The sequence below is a fragment of the Aegilops tauschii genome, chromosome 1 (genome assembly GCF_002575655.3).
Source record: "Aegilops tauschii subsp. strangulata cultivar AL8/78 chromosome 1, Aet v6.0, whole genome shotgun sequence".
Lineage (NCBI taxonomy): Eukaryota > Viridiplantae > Streptophyta > Magnoliopsida > Poales > Poaceae > Aegilops > Aegilops tauschii.
This window is the reverse complement of record NC_053035.3, coordinates 27127157-27147476: the sequence shown is the minus strand read 5'-3', so window position 1 is coordinate 27147476 and position 20320 is coordinate 27127157. Positions and strand designations below refer to the sequence as shown.

Here is a 20320-nt window from a genome sequence, read left to right as displayed (position 1 = left end):
CCGGGACCGTGGTCTTGCAGAGCTTTAGGTCGTGTCTCCACGCGCAGCTCTTGGTGATCCTAGACGCGAAAGAAAACCAAGCTGCTCCGGGCAACGTGCAGCTCCGCCGTTGACTGCCTACTCCTATTTGCTCCGGTAAGTGTAACACGGAGATTGTGCATGGCGCGTTTAGCTTGGCCATTCAGTTAGTGCATGATTGTACGTCGGTGCTCTGTGCATGGCCGTTAATCAGTTTGCATGTCTAGCTAGCTCAACGCATCGTTCGGAACTGCTTCAAACGGCTCTTGCCAAGCAGGTCCACAGTATTCTAAATACTTCAAAATACTTATGGATAATATAATATTTTTTCTCTAATATACAATGTATTTTCTCTTATATATATATTTATTATTAAGAGATAAATCATATGTGGATAATATAAGAAAAGACTGCCTTTTTGCATTCTCAACTATTATGTATACCTTATCAATCTATCATCACCCATACTCTGGTAAAAATTCTTGTAAATTACTGAACAACACACAATCAAATTAATGTAATGTCGTCGAAGTAACCTCAACCCAGGTCGCCAGTGACCATGGGCTACTAGTCTGTTCTTTCGTGTAGGAAGTTGAAGCAAGGGTTATTACGGATCTGAGCTGGCACATCAACATTTGTGTCCGCAAATGTAACCAATGACTTGGAGATATCATCCACAGAAAATGGAATGCTGTAAATTGAGGTGCCATGAACAGCATTAGAGATATGTCTCACAAAGAATTCTTGTACTGTAGTTATTATTGATTGTATTGAACTTTTGGAGAAGTAAAATAACCTTGGTGGCTCCAACAAAGATATGGATGTGATCCAGCTATCCAATTCTTTTTCGTATTTCAACCTTTCTTTCTCTGAAGCTTCCATCGATACATTCTTAGAATCTTCCATAAATTTATTCTTCGAATCTACAGTCGATGTATTCTTATAATCCTCCATCGATGCCTCCCTAGAATCTTCCATCGATGCATGCTCAAATATCATGCGTTTTTTAGACAATGCAGCAAACGAATAAACCTACATTAATTATCATTTTCTTTCATCAGAAACAAAAACGCAGTTATGTAGATAGATGGACATCCGTGGGGAGCCAATGATCAGGATACGGAATACGGTTGCTTCCACATTTTTAGAACACCTATGTCAGTCAACTGAGGTATTCATGATCTATAATGAATTGTGGTTCAAAATTTTGTTTGAGAAATTTCGGTAGCCACCAAAATACCCGAAACTTTGGTAAATCTGGAAATAAATTCGATGAAACTTGTTCGAACTTTGAACCAAGTCCAATTAAATTTCATCAAATAAATATTTTCTAACATCCTACTTTTACAGTTATAGTTCTAAGAGCATGGTTAATAATATAGCCAGTAGCTGGCTATATGGTCTTGCCAAGTCATCTATAGCCAACCTTAATAGCCGGCAAATACAATAGTTGTATAGAAACATGTACTACTTTGGTGATACATGGCCCCCTCCCTCTCTCACAAAGTGCCTAGGAGCGCGTGCTACAGCCGGCTGTTAATCAGTAGCCCGCTTCTCTTCTCTCTCCTCTTCTCTCTCTGCCAACTCATAAAAAATATAATATTTAAAGTCTTGCAGCCCGCCTACGTCATCCTATTGTACTTGCTCTAAGGTATCCTCTTCCTAAATTTGAGCCACGGCACGTGATCCAAACATCCTTCTAACAGATTATATCTCTTGTTAAAACTTTAGTGTTTCCAGTATTCCGTTGAAAACGATAATAGTTTTATCAAAAAGTGCGAGAAAAATGGAACCCTTGTGATCGAGGATTTGCCAGTCCAACTGAAGTGGCAAATACGCATACCTCCGGTGAAACAGTATTTCTGCTATCTGTGTTAGCCCAATGCATTGTGATGGTTTGATACAGATGTGGTTCACTCAGCACCTGTCTTGCAAAAGATTGACATGTCATGTCCAAAAGACGTATATGGAGAATGACTGAACTTAGTTCAAATACACACTTACAGGGCACAAATTACTGATGTCTGTCAGAGTTTTCTTTGACTTTCCATCAACAACCTAGTAAAAGAATTTGTTGAGTGTCAAATTTATATTATTCACTTTGCTTCATAATAGTGGTACATATAGATGTATGCTAATCATACATTTTAAAATTTAACTGGCTTATACAAAAATATATCAACATCTACATACCAAATAATATTGTGAATATAATTTTATGATGGAATTTGACGATGTTGGTTTTATATAATTTCTGTAAATATGGTCAAACTTACGGAAGTTTAACTTAGAACAAACCTAAATGTACACAGAATAAAGGAAGTAACAACATAGCAAATGAAACAAACAATAAGCATCAGACACTAACGAGGAATAGGACAGCCTCCCTAATATGCCTCAATTGTTCCCACGAAGAACCTGCATACTGTGTGCAACGCATATGCGCATATCATTAGGTTTCATAGTGTGAAAAAAGGAAGGTACGAGAGAAGGACGGGAAAAGTGAGTAGTACCTCTTCAGTCTGAGAACTGCACCAAACTTTTAATCTTTCCAATCCAGCTTTCACATATTTTGCGTTGCTAGAATAATAGCATTTCTTTTGGCGAAGCAAACTACAAGATAAGCAATACCATAGTAAAACTTACTGAAAATAGTATAATGACGCACGGACAGAGCTCAGTCTTACATATTGAACAGCTGGGCATTAATATGTGAAAAGACTTGTGTGAAGAATTTGCTGATTAAGAATGGAGGAACCTGTACATACCAATAAAAGACATGTCACTGCATATCTTTTATTAAAATATTGGGGGGAGGGGGTAGTGGAAGTATATATTTTGAGACAAAAAATAATGATAGATATTTTCGTGAGATACAGGTCTTGAAATGATATGTTTAGGTTGCGTACATAATTGGATTTCAAAACGGTAGAGTACTTGGTTAATATTTGCTCTATGACCTGCCAATGGTCAAACAAAGTTTGAAATATTGTCGGTTCCTGCAATAGAAATGCCAGAAAATAAAAGGGCTGAGTATTACCTCTTATCTTATGGAAATATATATTTTAAAAAAGCATTCCAAGGAAATTTATTCAAACCGTGATGCTACAAAAAAACAACTGCCGCAGCTCTTGTGTCAGATGGCCCATCATCATTTCATAGACCTTCTCAAGGAAAGATGTAAGGTGCCCTTTGAAAAGCATAGCAGGACGTCGGGCTTTATGGCCACTCAATTCTTCAATCAAGTGGGTATTACGGAAACCTGGATTTCCCTTCAGTTCCTTCAATCAATAAACATTCAGACTAATGTTGTTGGAAAATAGAGAATTTTTCAGAAAATATAATAAAGAGTGAACATTAAAAAATCGGAAAGACGAGGGCCTCACCTCAATTATCCTCTTGACTAGTTCAACAAATTTCAAACGTCTCCGAGGACCAAATATAGTTGTTGGTGCTGTTTCGAATGTTCGTTGCATAAGCACGAGTAATGTGCATGAATTGGAGAACCAATATGCCAACTCGCTATAGCCTTTGTCCTGTTTCAACGAATATACATATTAAACATGAGCTATCCATGTGGCGCAGAAATGGGGACCTGCTAATTCAGCATTGTAGGCTTATGTTGTACTCCCTTAGTTCAAACTTCAAACCTGCGACAAGTTTTTAGGAACGGAGGGAGTATATGGGATCCACTAGATAAGCGTCTTGTCTTTAAATTCCTTCAGCCTCTATACATATGACTCAATCTAAAAAACACCATAGCAATATAAGCACTATTCCCAAAGGACTTACTATGATAGTGGTGATGTCCTCACGACCTCACCTTCATAAATTTGTCTATAGTTGCCAAAAAACATATTTGCCTATGCCTATCTGCAAAGCTGATGCAGAACTAAGCGTTAAAAATCTCTCTCATACATAAGGTATACTACTTTACAACTCATGAGCTAGTCCTCTGAGATTTATAACTTATAATCTAGTACTCCCTCCATTCCATAAAAGTTGTCCAAGAGTAGGTTTGATCTTAACAGACTATAAATTGCACAGACCAGATGAAAGATGGATTGTTACTCCAATCAACTTAAACACACTACACAGAAAACCCCTCGCGTGTATTTTTCTAAACCGTAATCGATCTTCTACTCCCATTTTCTCTCTAAATAAAAAGCAAATAGTATATACTCCGACAACGTTGCTTATTGCACTGGGGCAGTCACAGCGGCAGAAGGACGGGCGCGGCCTCATCCGGGGCACCAACTCCTACGGCAGATAATGGAAAGTGTTGCTGGGATCCGCTGCAGATTGCAGTCATCGCGGAGAGGCTCCCGCGACTAGGGTTTCCCCCATCCTCCCCTCCCGCCGCCGCTGGCCGTCGGCCTCGCGCCCCCTCCGTCCCCTTCTGCCGCCCCCCCCCCATCCTGTCCGCCTCGCGCCGCCTCCCCGGGAGGTGGCCGGGGCGGAGCTCGAGCTCCTCTTCCTCGGCCCCCCTCCCCCGTCTATTCCCCCACCGCCGCCGGCGGGCGCCCCCGGCGCTGGCCCGGGTGGTGCCGGCGGTTGCGGGCCTTCTCGTCCCCGCGCGCGCGTGCTCCCTTCCCGGGGCTGGGAGGCGGCGGCGGTGCTGCTCGGCCTTGCTGCGGTCCGGCGGCCCTGCGGTGGCGGCCGGCGGCAGGCATGGTGTCGGCGCCGCTCCTTGGCGGCGGGGCGGTGTGGTGGTGCTGGGTGGCCGTCGTCGCACCCCCGGCCCAGATCTGGCCCCGACGGGCCCCATCTGGGTCCTAGCGGGCCGGCTCCCCGGCGTGGCCTCGTTATCTGCGGCGCGGTGAGGAGGAGGAGCGGCTCGGATACGGGGCGGCGGCGCCGACGGCGTGCCGGCAGTAGCGCGAAGGCGGGAGCTTTACGAGCCCACGAGGGCTCGGCCGGGCCTGTGGGCCCACGGGCCTGGTGTGCTCCTGCTATTGCGTCCGGACGGCTACCGTCACGGACGGTGGAGGTGGGGCCCTCCCGCGTGCCAACGGTGTTGATGCCCCAGTCCCGGCTCTGATTCCTCGCCGTGTTGCCCTCACTCCGCGTTGCCGTGGTGAGACGGCGTGGGGGCCTCTTGACCGTGTTGGCGCTGGGTGGTGGTTGGTTTGGTGGCTGGCTCGGGAGCGCCCGAGGTGCGGGTTGGGATCGGGGGAAACCCCTGTCGACTTGGCTGACACCGGCGCGGTGGCGCTTGTGGGTGCCACCTGACCTTCCGGGAGGGCGTCGGGGGCTACCCTTCCTCTCGCCTCGTCGTGTACCGGGGGAAACCCTTGGCAGCAGCGTCGTCATCGTCGCGATCCTTCTTGGAGGTGTTGATAGGTGCCGGCGTTTCGGAGTCTTGGAGCCTAGTGGGAGATCCCGGTGGGTGCAGCGTTCGCGAGGCTTCTTCGTTTTTGTTGATCCGCCGTTGTCGGCATTTGTTTCTTTTGCTCTTTCTCTGTCGTTTCCTTTTGGGCGTGACTGTGCTGCTTCCGCCCCAGCACCTATCCTTGTATGGCTCGGTTGGTTGCTTTGTATACAAAGCGGGGGGGAACCCTTTTTCGGTAAAGTGTTGCTGGAAACCTACCAATGTTTTACCCGCTTAAAGATCAAAAGTTCTTTTGATTGGGTACGAACTTAGACAGTAATACTCTGAAGGAATATTTAGATAACATGTATAAAAGGCAGTTTCAAAATTTATGTGCTACTTACATATACTGCACTATGCATACAGGTCATAATACGATCGAAATGATCAGTTCTTTCCGCTTCGAATGATTTCCATTGTAATAGGCACCTGTAGACAACACAAGCTGCAATAGGCCTACCATTGAAGAATCCCAGATTCTGACGTATGCAGTTAATCAATATATCCATGTATTGGTTTTCCTAATTAAAGCACAGATTTAACACATGATTAGAGATGATTTAGAACGAAACAACACCACTAACTAATGGGTTTTTCATTTGAATTTGGGTTTTAGGTACATACCGGAAAACCCGCACGTGGTACCAAAGGCGGTTCGACTGGACGAACTGGTCGCTCATAAACAACTGTCAAGTCAACTTTGTATCTCATACTGGTTGGAAAGGGCTTGTCGTCAGGCATCTCGGTGCTCGTCACGAGTAGTTGATCATGGCACTGGAAGTCCAATGGTAACTCCCCGAGCTCTTCAATTACAAACGATACAGTTAATATGCTAAAAGGACAGAGGGTGCCTTTCTCTGGTTCGAAGGAGTAGTGGTTGCTTGCCGCCTTCTTCACCCTACAATGAAACCTGACATGCTGATGTGTGCAGTTAGTTATATTCACGAGGCAACGAATGCGCTTGTTAGGCTCCAAGCAAAACCGGAGCTCTCGTGGTTCGACCACAATCAACTCCTTTGGTACGGATATATCCTGCGAAAAAAGAGGTTCAAGCATGGGCATCTATATATAATGAAAGAGACTAGGCAATTATATTTCAACATCCAATTTGATTTAAACTCGAGACCTCGGACTCTAATACTATGTAGAATTGCATGGTTTAACCAATACAACCAAAAGAGCGGTCTAACGAAGGAAACTAGGCAATTATATTTCAACAATATCGCCAGTCGCCGTGACCGACAAGATTTGACAGAAATTTCCACTGCAACCCGGCGTCGCGCAAGATCGGCAAGAGTTCCTCGCTGCCACGTCTTCCGTCTACGTACAGGATCAAGTTCCAAGCCGGCTGCATAAAGCGATCTGCTAAGCTGCCGCTGCCGCTGTCGGTAGTACATACGTACTACTACTTCTGGCACGTGAGGTCTAATCAGCACACGTTTTGATTTGATCTAATCTGCTACTAGTACTACTCTACGTGAGGCTAGTACTGCTAGTTCAGTTTTTTGGTCTGCGTTCCTCTGCCGCTAGGTCCACTGCCTAATACTATCAGTGCTATTTACTCCGTTCTATTTGCTCCGCATATTAAATTCTGTCAAGAATTTTTCTAGCGGCTTGTACTACTTGTGTACATAGATTTAATCGACTGATGGCATCCATGAAGTATGATGTTCTGCTGCTGGATCGTGACACAAGGTTTATCCTATGGCAAGTCAAGATGCGGGCGTTGTTGGCACAGGCCGACTATGATGAAGCATTGGACAGTTTTGGGAAGAATCTGATTCAGGACTGGACTGATGCGGAGAAAAGCATAGATCGTAAGACTTTGTCACAAATTCAACTCCATTTGCATAATAATATTTTGCAGGAAGTTTTGAGCGAGAAAACTGCCGCCGCTCTATGGTTAAAGCTGGAAGGGATTTGCATGACTAAAGAATCTAAAGAGATCATATCTGATCTAGCTGCAATGGAGGTTACGTATGAAGAGGAAGATACTGCTTTAATGTTACTTTGTTCACTACCAAGTTCTTATACCAATTTTAGAGACACCATATTATACAGTCGTGATACTCTCACACTTAATGAAGTTTATAAAGCTTTAAACTCTAAGGAGAAGATGAAATTAATGGTGCCTCATGATGGTTTGAGTTCATCCCAAGCCGAGAGATTATCTGTTCGTGGTAGGACAAAGGAGAAGAACTCCAATAATGAAAACAGAGGCAAAAGTAAAAACGGCTACAGGGGCCGGTTGCAATCCAGAGACAGGAAGTATTGCAGGTATTGCAAGAGAGACAGACATGACATCTCGGAGTGTATCAAGTTGCAGAATAAAGAAAAGAGGAAAGGTAACAAACAAGTTGAAAATTTTGCTTACGTTGCTCGTGATGATAGTTCCAATGATGCTCTTGTCGTTATTGCTGGATGTGTTGAGACCAATGATGAGTGGGTACTTGACACTGCATGCATTTTTCATATGCGTCCACATAGAGATTGGTTTACTACTTTTGATTCCACTATTACTGTTGGTTCCGTTTTGGGTTTTGATAATTCACCATGCAAGATTGAAGGCATAGGTTACGTTCGAATCAAGATGTTTGATGGCACAATCAGAACTTTGACAGATGTTCGGTATATTCAGAAGATGAAGAGAAATCTTATCTCTGTTAGTGCCCTTGATGCAAAGGGTTATAAGTATTCAGGTGGAGATAGTGTTTTGAAGGTCACCAAAGGCTCCCTCGTTGTGATGAAAGGTGACTTAAGTTCGACCAATGGTCTTTATTACCTTTGAGGTTCTACCGTTTCAGGTAACGCTACTTCAGCTATTTCAAAGAATTCTGATTGTGATGCTGCTAACCTTTGGCATATGCGTCTTGGACATATGAGTGAACTTGGTTTAGCAGAGTTAAATAAGAGAGGTCTTCTTGATGGATATGAACCTGGTAAATTGAAATTTTGTGAGCATTGTATCTTCGGCAAGCACAAGAGGGTGAAGTTCAATACTTCGGTTCATACAACTGAAGGTATTCTTAATTATGTTCATTCTGATTTATGGGGACCATCTCGCAGAAAGTCGCTAGGTGGTGCTAGTTACATGCTGACTATTATAGATGATTATTCAAGAAAAGTTTGGCCTTATTTCTTGAAGCATAAATATGAAGCATTCTCAGCATTTAAAGAATGGAAGATTATGATTGAGAGGCAAACTGAAAGGAAGGTAAAAATACTTCGCACTGATAATGGTATGGAATTCTGTTCTAAGCAATTTAAGAATTATTGCAAGTCTGAAGGCATTTCAGACACTACACCGTTCCTTATACTCCTCAACAAAACGGTGTTGCTGAGCGTATGAACAGGACCATTATTTCCAGAGCCCGTTGCATGTTGTCCAATGCAGGTTTCATAGGCGTTTTTGGGTTGAGGCCGCTTCCACTGCTTGTTATCTCATTAACCGTTCACCATCTATTACTCTTAATAAGAAAACTCCAATTGAGGTATGGTCTGGTTCACCTGCTGATTATTCACAGTTGAGAGTTTTTGGTTGCACTGCTTATACTCATGTTGATAATGGAAAGTTGGAGCCTAGGGTTGTTAAGTGCATCTTTCTTGGTTATAAGTCTGGTGTTACAGGTTTTACATTGTGGAATCCTGAAACCTAGAAGGTTGTTATTAGCAGAAATGTTATCTTTAATGAATCTGCTATGTTACATGATGTTTCATCTACTAATGTTCCCATTGAGAGTGAACAACAGCCTATTGTTCAGGAGCCTACTGTTCAGGTGGAGCATGTTATTGACTTAGATGATACATCTGGTAATGAAAATGTTGATGCACATGATGAACCCGTCGTTGATGAGGAACATGTCACTCCAAATCAGCCTATTGTTCCACCCAGTTGGAATCTTGAACGTGACAGAATTAGGCGGGGTACTAATAAACCTGACAAGTTAATTGAAGAGTGCAATATTGTTTCTTTTGCTTTATCTGTTGCAGAAGAAATTAAAGGTAATGCTGAGCCTTCTTCATATTCCGAGGCTATTATTTCTGGTGATAGTAATAGGTGGATGACTGCTATGCATGATGAGATGGGATCACTTGAAAAGAATGGCACTTGGGATTTAGTAAAATTACCTAGAGAGAAGAAACCTATTCGTTGCAAGTGGGTTTTCAAGAGGAAAGAAGGTGTTTCTCCTAATGATAAGACAAGATACAAAGCAAGGTTAGTTGCTAAACGTTATAGCCAGATTCCAGGTATTGACTATAACGAAGTCTTCTCCTGTTGTGAAGCATAGCTCTATTCGCACTTTACTTAGTATTGTTGCCATGAATGATTTTGAGCTTGAGCAATTGGATGTTAAAACTGCATTCTTACATGGAGAATTAGAAGAGGGTATTTATATGGAACAACCTGAAGGTTTTGTTAATCCTGGAAAAGAAAAGCTTGTCTGTAAGAAATCTTTGTATGGATTGAAGCAATCCCCTAGAGAGTGGTATAAGAGATTTGACACCTTTATGCTCTCTCAAGGTTTCAAAAGGTCTAATTATGATAGTTGTGTTTATTTGAAAACTGTCAATGGTTCAACTATTTATTTGCTTCTTTATGTTGATGATATGCTAATTGCTACAAAGAGTATGTCAGATATTGATGAACTAAAGAAGCAATTAAGTAATGAATTTGAGATGAAGGATTTAGGTGTAGCAAAGAAAATACTTGACATGGAAATATCCAGAGATAGACCATCTAGAAAAATATATCTAAGTCAGAAGGGATATATTGATAAAGTTCTTCGTCGTTTTAATATGCATAATGCCAAGCCAGTAAGTACTCCGTTAGTTGCACACTTCAAATTATCATGAGCTTTATGTCCTAAGTCAGATGCAGATATTGAGTACATGTCTAGAGTTTCCTATTCGAGTGCAGTTGGTTCACTTATGTATGCCATGGTTTGTTCTCGTCCTGATTTATCATATGCATTGAGTGTTGTCGGTAGATACATGGCTAATCCTGGAAAAAAGGATTGGAAAGCAGTTTAGTGGATTTTCAGATACCTGCGTGGTACTTCTAATGCTTATTTACAGTTTGGGAAAACTGGAGATGGACTTGTTGGTTTTGTTGATTTTGATTTTGCTGGTGATTTGGATAAGAGAAGATCACTCACAGGTTGTATTTTCACCATTGGTGGTTGTGCTTTGAGTTGGAGAGCAACTTTGCAGTCTATTGTGGCATGTTCCACTACTAATGTCGAGTATATGGCTATTTCTGAGGCATGCAAAGAAGCTATCTGGTTGAGAGGTTTGTACATAGAGCTTTGTGAAGATTCATCTTGCCTACCATATTTTCTGATAGTCAAAGTGCCATATATCTTACAAAGAATCCAATGTATCATGAGAGGACAAAGCACATTGATGTCAGATATCATTATATTCGAGATGTTGTTGCTGAAGGCAAATTGAAGGTATGCAAGATAAGTACTCATGATAATCCTGCTGACATGATAACATAGCCAGTTCCTACCAATAAGTTTGAGCTTTGCTCAGGCTTAGTTGGTATTTTACACTAGTCCTATGGACTTTGACGCACAAGGTGTTATGCTGATTTGGATGGAGTTATTCACTTTTTTCGACTACTGGAGGGAATTTGGCTCAAGGTGGAGACTGTAAAATTGTGATCCAAAATTCTACCGTATTGGACTAGTCGTAGTACATACGGTGTGGGCCTTTGCGTTGGTACCGACGCGTACGAGTACAACTAGTTTACTTGTCCTCCAATGACTCTTATGTATTGCCCTCATACATACCCCATGTAGTCGCATCTAAAGACGGCCTGTCGTCTCGTGCTTGTAATACTCCTCCATCATAGTGATTCCGCCTTCGTGCGTCCATGGTTTTCTCTCGCAAGGGTTTTCACGTAAAAATCCGTGTGCTCTCGTGTCTCGTTTATCTCGTTTTTATCTAACATTCAAGGAACAGCAGTAGATATACCAGCAAAAAGCATGATCCATGTAAGATCTTTATGTACCCAACAGTTCACTAACACAATTCAGCATCTAATAACTAGTGCTTGAAATTATGAACACAATGCTTATGGTGTGGTCCGACGAGCAGAAAAAAGATGTGCACACTAAGGCAATGTTCACGAACTTACCTCATCAAGATAATCACGAAGCATCTGGATAATATCCTTGATTTCAGGCCTCTTTTTCCTGTCTGGTTGCACACATAGTAGACCTATACGAATGCATCTTCTTATCTGCTGGCAGTCAATTTTGAAAGAAGTATTGTCCTGTTTATTCATCTTTTTTTCTCCCCATTTCTGAAGTTGCTGTTGAAATGTTACAGGTATGCAAAAGTAAATGGTCCGTGTAAGAGGAACAGCATTTTCATAAAGCTCAAAGATGGTCTCTTACCATTTCGATGAAGTCATCGAAAGGCGTCTCATTAACAGCTGGGTAATTTCTGTCTCCTATTATTATCTCCAGAATTATTACACCAAAACTGAATATGTCAAACCTGGTTGAAATTTTGTTTTCGTGTATGCGTTCTGGTGGCATGTAACCTCTGCAGCGCACAAAATGTTTTTATATTTTTGGTAGAACTACAATTAATACAATCTTGCAGGTCAGCAATAAACAATGGCCTATATTCAATTACTCACAGTGTTCCAGCGAAGTTCACAGTCTCGATAGTATTGTTTTCGTACAGCAGTCTTGACAAACCAAAGTCCGCAACTTTTGGTTCCATATTATCATCTAGCAATATGTTTTCTGGTTTTAGGTCCAGGTGAGTTACCGGTGGATCTTGCCCAAGAAGGTAATTTAATCCCTGGGAAATACCCTCAATTATTGTGTACCACTTCCGCCAATCAAGTCTGGAAGATTTATCTGTAACCAAAAGATGTATGTCAGTTTTATTTGAACACACGGTTTTCTTAGCCATATTAATGAGATATTAAACGGCATTAGGTACAAAATATACGGGGGACAAAGGCAAGCTTTCCAAAGTACATCTATAAAACTACAACACCTACAACAATGGGCTGCCCTAGGCTAAACTATTTTTTTTAAAGACAGTCTTCAGCCGGCCTGGAACTAAATTAAGAGTCAAATAAGCAGCTCATACCCAACTGTATACAACAACTCTAAATGTGGCCATCAGGGGTTGAACCTGAATGGGTTAGCTGGCCACCAAGAGAGCTCCAAATCGAGAACAGATTGTTGAATTTGGTACAATGGCAAGTCGCCCAATGTTGCCACAGAACACGCCAATTGCTTCCAAGAGGAAGTCCATTGGACCCCGAGTCAAAAAATCATGCTCTCCAACTGTATTACTCCTTGTTGAATCTAATAAGCAATAAGTGATACTAAGTGAGCACCGTACATTGCTAAACTACGACTTGTTTCCCTGAGCTGTAATCTAGGTGCACTAATTTCAGATGGAAGAAACAAAAAAAATAACTATCATCTAATCGAAGTGATATTATCAATCATCATATTTTGTCCTCCGCTTCGTAGGTCCAGGAATTTGTTACTTGTTCATCAATGAGGACAGTGTGGTTTCAATAACAACGAAATGCGGCGGACAGTCTCACAAAGCCGGAGACATGGGGAGGGGACTTAATTTTTTTTCCAGAGAACAGGGCACTTAATACCTTAAGAGGCAATAGCAGTCTTGTTATTTAAGACTAATAAATGCATGCATACTCGAACTTAAGCAATTGAGTCACCCGTCTCATGGAAGTGGCATAAAGCTAAGCCTAACAGATTCCTGGCCATATAATGGAGAGAGAAAAAAAACTTTGGTAGATAAGGGTTTTCCTCTCTCAAATAAGGCTGAAACAAACTGCAAAAAAGAAGTGTAACATAACAGAGGTGTCATACCAGCAATATAATCTCTCAAGCTTCCGTTAGGGAGATACTCCATGCAAAGCAACATATGTGGCTCCTCCACTAAAACCAATTCCCCATTGAACATTTGTTTTATTTTTGGGTTTTCATTGCAGTAGCCTATATAAGGCACTATGTTCTTGTGGTTAAGCATTTTAAGATAATTAACCTCTTTCATAAATTTCTTCTCGTCGAACAAGGACTTAAACTTCTTCACAGCGATTGTTTTCCCATCTTCTACTCCCTGTTTAAAACCACTCGTTTGTTAATTTGGTCAAGAGTTCCCGAGTTATTACATATAAAAGAAGGAAAAGGCAACTTTTAGACCTACCTTGTATACAACACCATAAGAACCACGGCCAATTATGCGCTCCTCGGAGAAGACATTTGTGATGCTTTCCAAATATTCGTATGTCATATAGCGTGGTTCTGAAGTTTGATGGCTTAATATGCTCTCCTGGTTATCACCCCTGCTACACTCACCATCCATCTTTTAATTTCTGAATACACAAATACGGAAATACCTGCACTTAGTAGCAAACATGTGTGCCTTCAGTAAGCCTGGCGCATTTAACTTGCAGTGACCACTTCCTCAAGAAAGATAGTAGTCCACAAGAGAACACAAATAAATTTGATGACCCCTACATGTATCACTTTCACTTTCAATGGAAAGTCAGAACTCCAAAGATTGGAGTAAAATATATAGCCTACTAACTGTTGTCGCCAAAAAATTGAGATAATTCCAATAACTGTTTAGAAAAAATTGGTTAAACACTGATAGACACAAATCGCACAACTTTGCATTAAGAGAGAGTAAGATTCAATACTTCCATAGTATGGTCGACACTCCAAGCGGTAATCTTCAAAACATCATGCAAACCCCTCAGACGAAGTCAATTTTAGCATGAATCTAAATATAGCTTGTTTGTGATCTGATCCAAGCACATTAATTTGTTGATCCGATGGCGGAGACTCGTCTATTAATTGGGGATTTCTACGGTAGCTAAGAAACTAGGGTTTACAATATTGCGGATAATTTGATTGATGCCCTCTACCACGCATGCAGGCGCTTATATGGCTGTCCACACACACATGATCAAAAGAGAAAGACAGTGGTGAAAGGAGAAGGACAGTGAGCAGGACAGCGGCAAAGTGGCTGGCACTGTAAAAACAGAGCACTGGTCCATCGTGGCCCTTCGTCTCGAACGCAGCTGTCCGCCGTTGGATTTCCTCTGCTTCTAACTGCACTGGTACGCTGTCTAACTGAAACAAGTGCAGCTATCTTCAGGTAGCTGACACCAACCGGCTTCCACCCGCCCCCCGCCGCCGCAGATCCGGCCGGGGGCCTTCTCGCGCCCAACCACCTGAGACACCTCCGGCCCCCACCGTCCAGCCGGCCGCACCACCACCTGGCAGCCACCCCGCCGGAGAAGGCCGGCCAAGGACCACCAGAACCGCCCGCAGGCCCCGTGGCCCAGATGTGAACCAACACCGCAGCCACGGGCCGCCGCCCAAACCTTCGTCGCGCCGCCACTCTGCAAGCACGCCTCCAGCCTGAGCCACGGACGCCTCCGCTCGGTCCGGTCACCCCGCGCCAACCGCGCCCGAGAGGAAGAGAAAGGGGCCCCGCCGCCAGCCACCGCGAGGGGGTCCGACCGGCGGCGGCGCCGGGGAAGGGAGGAGAGGGAGGCGAGAGGACAACGAAAGAAAAATCGGCGACAGAACTGACCTATTGCCGAGCCGAATGTTTCCGGAGCTGCTTACTTGTGCTTGTGGACTAGCTTGGAAACGAGCCGATTTCACACGGATGAGCCAGCGGCGAAGCAAAAGCATGGACGGGGGAGCATCAGTAGTGGCTGCATAGATCGACTGCCCGTGCCTTGGATCCAGGAGGAAGAAGAAGAAGGATATGGTACTGGTACCTGTGCTCGTATAGTATAGTATAGAGACTAATCACTCGTCAATAATTGAACGCTAGGGACGGGTTTGACTACTCCCCTGGAGTTGACTCACTGATCTTAACGCACAAAAGTTTCGCGCGCTAAAATTGTTTTAGCGCGTCACTCTAGCACTTTTAGCGCGTCCGATCCAACGTTAGTTTATCAGATGCCAAAAAATGCATACTCAAAAAAACACAGTGTAAATTGTGTAGCGCACATAATCTGGCGCCAAATTTGCAGCTTCTGACAGCGCTTTTTTACGCGTGCCCAAATTTTTTTACGCATGCACTATTTTACAGTTTCTGCTGAAACTGTCCGACGCCCATAAAAACTCAAATTTTAACGTGCGAGGTACTACTCCGTCCCATAATGTAAGACGTTTTTGTAAGCTAATTATGGAACGGAGGGAGTAGTTTTTGTAGAAGGTTATGCAACTCACGATATATTGATCGGGTGTAATATGCGCGCGCGCGCGCGCGCACACACACACACATATATATATATATATATATATATATATATAAGTACAAAGGGTAACCACGTCCTCAACTATACATGAAAGAAGGAGGGCTTGTTGTACAAGAAATACACATATGTATCTACATCTCAACCCCCCCCCCCCCCCCAGTCGAAGCAGCACCATGGTCGATGCAAAGACTGGATCGGAACTCCTCGAAAGACGCGGTAGACAAGCCCTTTGTCATGATGTCAGTAAATTGTTGCGACGTAGGGACATGTAGCACGCGTACATGACCAAGAGCTACCTGTTCCCGAACAAAATGGATATCAATCTCAATGTGCTTGGTGCGTCGATGATGAACCGGGTTGGCGGAGAGGTAGACCGCAGAAACATTGTCACAGTAGACAATCGTGGCCTTGTCAACCGGAGACAAGAGCTCATGCAGAAGCTGACGAAGCCAGGAACACTCGGCGATGACGTTGGCAACGGCGCGGTACTCCACTTCAGCACTGGAGCGGGAGACAACGGGCTGCCGCTTGGACGACCAGGAGATGAGTGATGGTCCAAGGTAGACGCAATAACCCGAGGTCGAGCGGCGCGTGTCAGGGCAGCTGGCCCAATCGGCGTCAGAATAAGCTGTCAGATCCAGAGAGGATGATGCCTGAAGTGACAAACCAAGATCCAAGGTGCCACGGATATAGCGCAGAATGCGCTCGACCGCGGTCCAGTGAGCATCACGAGGAGCATGCATATGGAGGCACACCTGCTGCACAGCGTACTGGAGCTCCGGACGAGTAAGAGTGAGGTACTGAAGAGCGCCAACAATCGACCTGTAGAACGGAGCATCTGAAGCAGGAGAACCATCTGTGGCAGAAAGCTTGGCCTTCGTATCGACAGGTGTGGCAGCCGGTTTGCAGTTAAGCATCCCAACACGGTCCAGAAGCTCATGAGCATACTTCCGCTGATGAAGAAAGAAGCCATCTGCTCGACCAATAACCTCGATCCCGAGGAAATAGTGCAGAGGACCTAAGTCCTTAATGGCAAACTCAGCACGAAGACGATCAGTGAGCTGTCGAAGAAGGGCAGTCGAGCATGCTGTCAAGATGATGTCGTCGACATAGAGCAGCAGGAAAGCTGTAGCATCACCCTGGTGGTAGACAAACAATGAAGCATCGGAGCGAGTGGAGCGAAAACCAAGCTGAGTGAGAAACGCTGCGATGCGCTGGTACCACGCGCGAGGAGCTTGCTTGAGCCCGTACAAGGATCGAGAGAGCAAGCACACATCATCCGGAGAAGACTCATCGACGAACCCAGACGGCTGCTGACAGAACACCTGTTCCTCAGGATGACCATGAAGAAAGGCATTGGAAACATCCATCTGGTGCACAGGCCAGGAGCGAGAAACCGCCAACTGAAGAACAGTCCGAATCATGCCGGGTTTGACAACGGGGGCGAAAGTGTCGGTGAAGTCAACACCTTGTCGTTGACGAAAACCCCGAACAACCCAACGAGCCTTGTGTCGGTCAAGAGTGCCATCCGGATGAAACTTGTGCTTGAACACCCACTTCCCGGTAATGATGTTGGCCCGAGGAGGACGGGGAACAAGCTGCCAAGTGTGATTGCGTTGCAATGCATCAAATTCCTCCTTCATCGCGGCGAACCACGTAGGGTCGCGAAGCGCGGAATGGGCGGAGGTCGGCAGGGGTGATGGTGATGAAGAAGATGTCGAAGCGACACAGCTGTACTCATCCGGAGGGTAGCGAGTGCTCGGCCGATGGACACCCAGGCGCGACCGAGTAACCGGGCCAACGGGTGGTGGCACCACTGCAACCACCGGGGCTGGCGCCAAGCCCGGTTGTGAAGAGGCCGGCGTCCCTCCCGACGTAGAAGCCGGGGAAGGGGCAGGCGATCCCGGCAAGACCGGGGCTGAACCCGGTGAAGAAAGAACCGGGGAGGCCGGCTCGGAGGCCGGTGCCAAGCGCGGTGTCGAAGCACCCGAAGAAGCCGGCTTGGTGACTGGCTCGGAGGCCGGCTCAATGGCCCGTGCAGAGGCCGGCGTAGAGGCCGGCGTGGAGGCCGACGGAGAGGCCGGCTCGGAGGCCCGCGGGCCTGGTGAAGCCGCGGGCAGGAGCTGAAGCGCCGCGCGTCCGGGGGGCGCCACGCGTCCAGGGAGCGCCGCGCGTCCAGGGGGCGCCCTACACCATGGGTTGAAGCCAGGGCGGACAGGGTCAGCCAGAGAGGGGCCGGGCGCCGATGAAGAAGCCTCCTGATGTTCCTGCTTAAACGGAAAACACAGCACGTCGAAGTAAACATGCCGAGATGTGATGACACGGTGGGAAACCGGATCATAACATCTATAGCCCTTAGTGTTAGCCGGGTAACCAAGGAAGACACAGGGAAGGGAACGAGGGGCAAGTTTATGAGGAGAAGTGGCGGCGGTACTAGGATAACACAGACAACCAAAGATACGAAGACCGTCGTATGAGGGAGGAGACCCAAAGAGGAGGTGGTGAGGTGTAAAGTTCTACCGGGAGCGACATGGACGAAGATTGATGAGGAGGGTGGCTGTAGCGAGAGCGTCGGGCCAGAAGCGAGGTGGCATGTATGCATGGAAGAGGAGGGTACGGACGCAATCGTTAAGAGTGCGAAGAATGCGTTCAGCCCGACCGTTCTGCTGTGAAGTGTATGCACAGGTAAGACGAAAAATAGTGCCATGTGTGGAGAGAAGATTGCGGGGGCACGCGGGCGAGCGAGACGCGAGGCGATCGCGGGGCGGGAGCGGAAGCAGAGGGGAAGCAGGCTACGGCAGCGGCAGGGAGAAGCAACGCGGGCGTGGCCTGGGTGGAAGGTGGCACGGCGGCGGCGAGTAGTCGGCGGCGCGGGCGTGCGAGGGGACTAGCGGCGGCGGCTGGGAAGCGGCGGCGACGCGGCTAGGGTAGAGGATCGGAGGAAGGCTGATACAATGTAAAAGGTTATGCAACTCACGATATATTGATCGGGTGCAATATGCATATATATAAGTACAAAGGATAACCACGTCCTCAACTATACATGAAAAGAGGAGGGCTTGTTGTACAAAAAATACACATATGTATCTACATCACAACATCTCAACAGTTTTTATGCGCGTGTTGAAGATGTTTTTATAAAAACACACGTGCTTCGCTCTGGAGCACACCACCTACCATGCCCGCTGGCCTTGGAGGACACCATAGCGAGACTCCTCTCTATCCCGCTAGTGGCCAGGGAGCACGCCTCCTCATGCAGCTCCCACGGCTACGATGGCCCCCTTCAGACCACTGTAGCAATGACTACATGACCGCAAGCTCTGATTGATGGTATTTTCGCTCAGTTATTTGTGTATGTTTTTACTCTATAAATCGTGAGATGCGAAACTGGGCAGTTGAGACTAATCTATGAAGGCGCACATATTAGACATGTCATCTAACAAGACAATGCTGATCACGCTGCCACTAAACAATCTTAAATTTTTCAAAATCGTCAGCAAACAGGAGGTGGGAGTGGGACACTCCTGGAGCCGGACTGTATCGATAAGGACGAAGATTGACCGGTCTGGCAGTCGGCACCAGAGGAAATTAAACTGGCTACCAATGGGTGCTTTCGTGCGTTCAAGTGCTTTGCCATGTGCTTGCCACGTGTCTTTGGTTTTACTCTGTTGTGATTTTGGTTTTCAAGCAGTTTTGTATGGTGCTTGGGTATCCCCAATGGTCCGTCGATGTATACTTTTTTTAACACGATACAATCAAAATCGCTCACATACACTCATTCTTATGCATGCATACACACTCTTTTTATGAGAACCTTCAAAAAACTGAGCCGGTATAACATCTTGAAATTTTACGAAGTCACCACAGGCGTCTCGCAATCCACGGAAACGTCTCCTCCTACTAAACGAACATCCCAGAAGCCTGAAATAAATCCAGAAATAATGCGGCACCAATGTCAAGTTTAGGATTTGAATCCTGATGGGATGAGGATACCGCTGCCCTCCTAACCATCCAACCACATGTCCCCCACTCCGTGCCCGCGCGCGGCTCTGCCACAGCGTTGTCCCACCTTCAGCTTCAGCCTGGGGTTCCGCTTCAGCCTGCTACCCAGCTGCAGTCTCCGCACCCCACTCCCTACCCGTCGCGGCTCTCCCACAGCGTTCCAGCGCCACTGTCGTCAAGACGATCAAGGGGCAGACTGCCACAGGCAAGCTGCTCAATGAGTTCCTCAGCGTGATCCAGTTTTCGTCCATTGAGAGCTTCTACACCCATCTCCGTGTTCATCGCCATCCGACGGGTTTTAATGCCGCAAGCTCTACAGGTGGTGCTGCATAGCAGATCAATCCGGGTGAGGAGGCGGCGGACGAGATACTGGATGCCCAGCAGGGTGATAAGCTGGAGGGTGGTGTGGTTCTTTTGCTCCACCTGGGAAAACCGTAAGTGCACTCTACTCTACATAGGAACGCACTTCCATGATGCATCTTCCCTCGTTGTTCAACTCAATCTCTGCGCACGTGCACAAACACACGCACACGAACACACGCACATTGTTGTTCAACTTATAAGTACAAATACATGTGAGCATGAAAAACGATGGTATGGATGAAACTTGTTCTGGGACCGATGGCTCTCCTCTTCCCCTC

General features: G+C 45.6%; 1 protein-coding gene across 4 annotated transcripts; it reads right to left on the bottom strand.

Annotated features, from left to right (window-relative positions):
• Nucleotides 1-418: 418 nt before the first annotated feature.
• Nucleotides 419-15257, bottom strand: LOC109759772 (uncharacterized). 4 transcript variants are annotated; one of them, XM_020318609.4, is made up of 18 exons: nt 14999-15257; nt 13601-13793; nt 13264-13513; nt 12042-12267; nt 11794-11944; nt 11532-11708; nt 6014-6421; nt 5734-5910; nt 3405-3554; nt 3117-3299; nt 2928-3017; nt 2706-2776; nt 2532-2631; nt 2387-2443; nt 2023-2076; nt 1862-1942; nt 815-1050; nt 419-709 (listed from the first exon to the last, which is right to left on the bottom strand). In XM_020318609.4, the coding sequence occupies exons 2-18, from the start codon at nt 13757-13759 to the stop codon at nt 586-588; spliced, it is 2694 nt and encodes an 897-aa protein (XP_020174198.1). In that variant the 5' UTR covers nt 13760-13793; nt 14999-15257; the 3' UTR covers nt 419-585. The 4 variants fall into 4 exon arrangements, with proteins under 4 accessions (XP_020174198.1, XP_020174201.1, XP_020174199.1 ...); XM_020318612.4 differs by having other exon boundaries at nt 3117-3290; nt 14999-15251; XM_020318610.4 differs by having other exon boundaries at nt 15034-15238.
• Nucleotides 15258-20320: the final 5063 nt, after the last annotated feature.

What these genes read in the sequence shown, in the direction of transcription:
- LOC109759772 (XM_020318609.4), bottom strand. Translation starts at nt 13,759, where the DNA reads ATGGATGGTGAGTGTAGCAGGGGTGATAACCAGGAGAGCATATTAAGC. An exon ending in AATGCCCAGCTGTTCAATAT is followed by an intron (nt 2,632 to 2,705) that starts GTAAGACTGAGC and finishes CTTATCTTGTAG; the next exon opens with TTTGCTTCGCCAAAAGAAAT. An exon ending in GCAGTTCTCAGACTGAAGAG is followed by an intron (nt 2,444 to 2,531) that starts GTACTACTCACT and finishes CGTTGCACACAG; the next exon opens with TATGCAGGTTCTTCGTGGGA.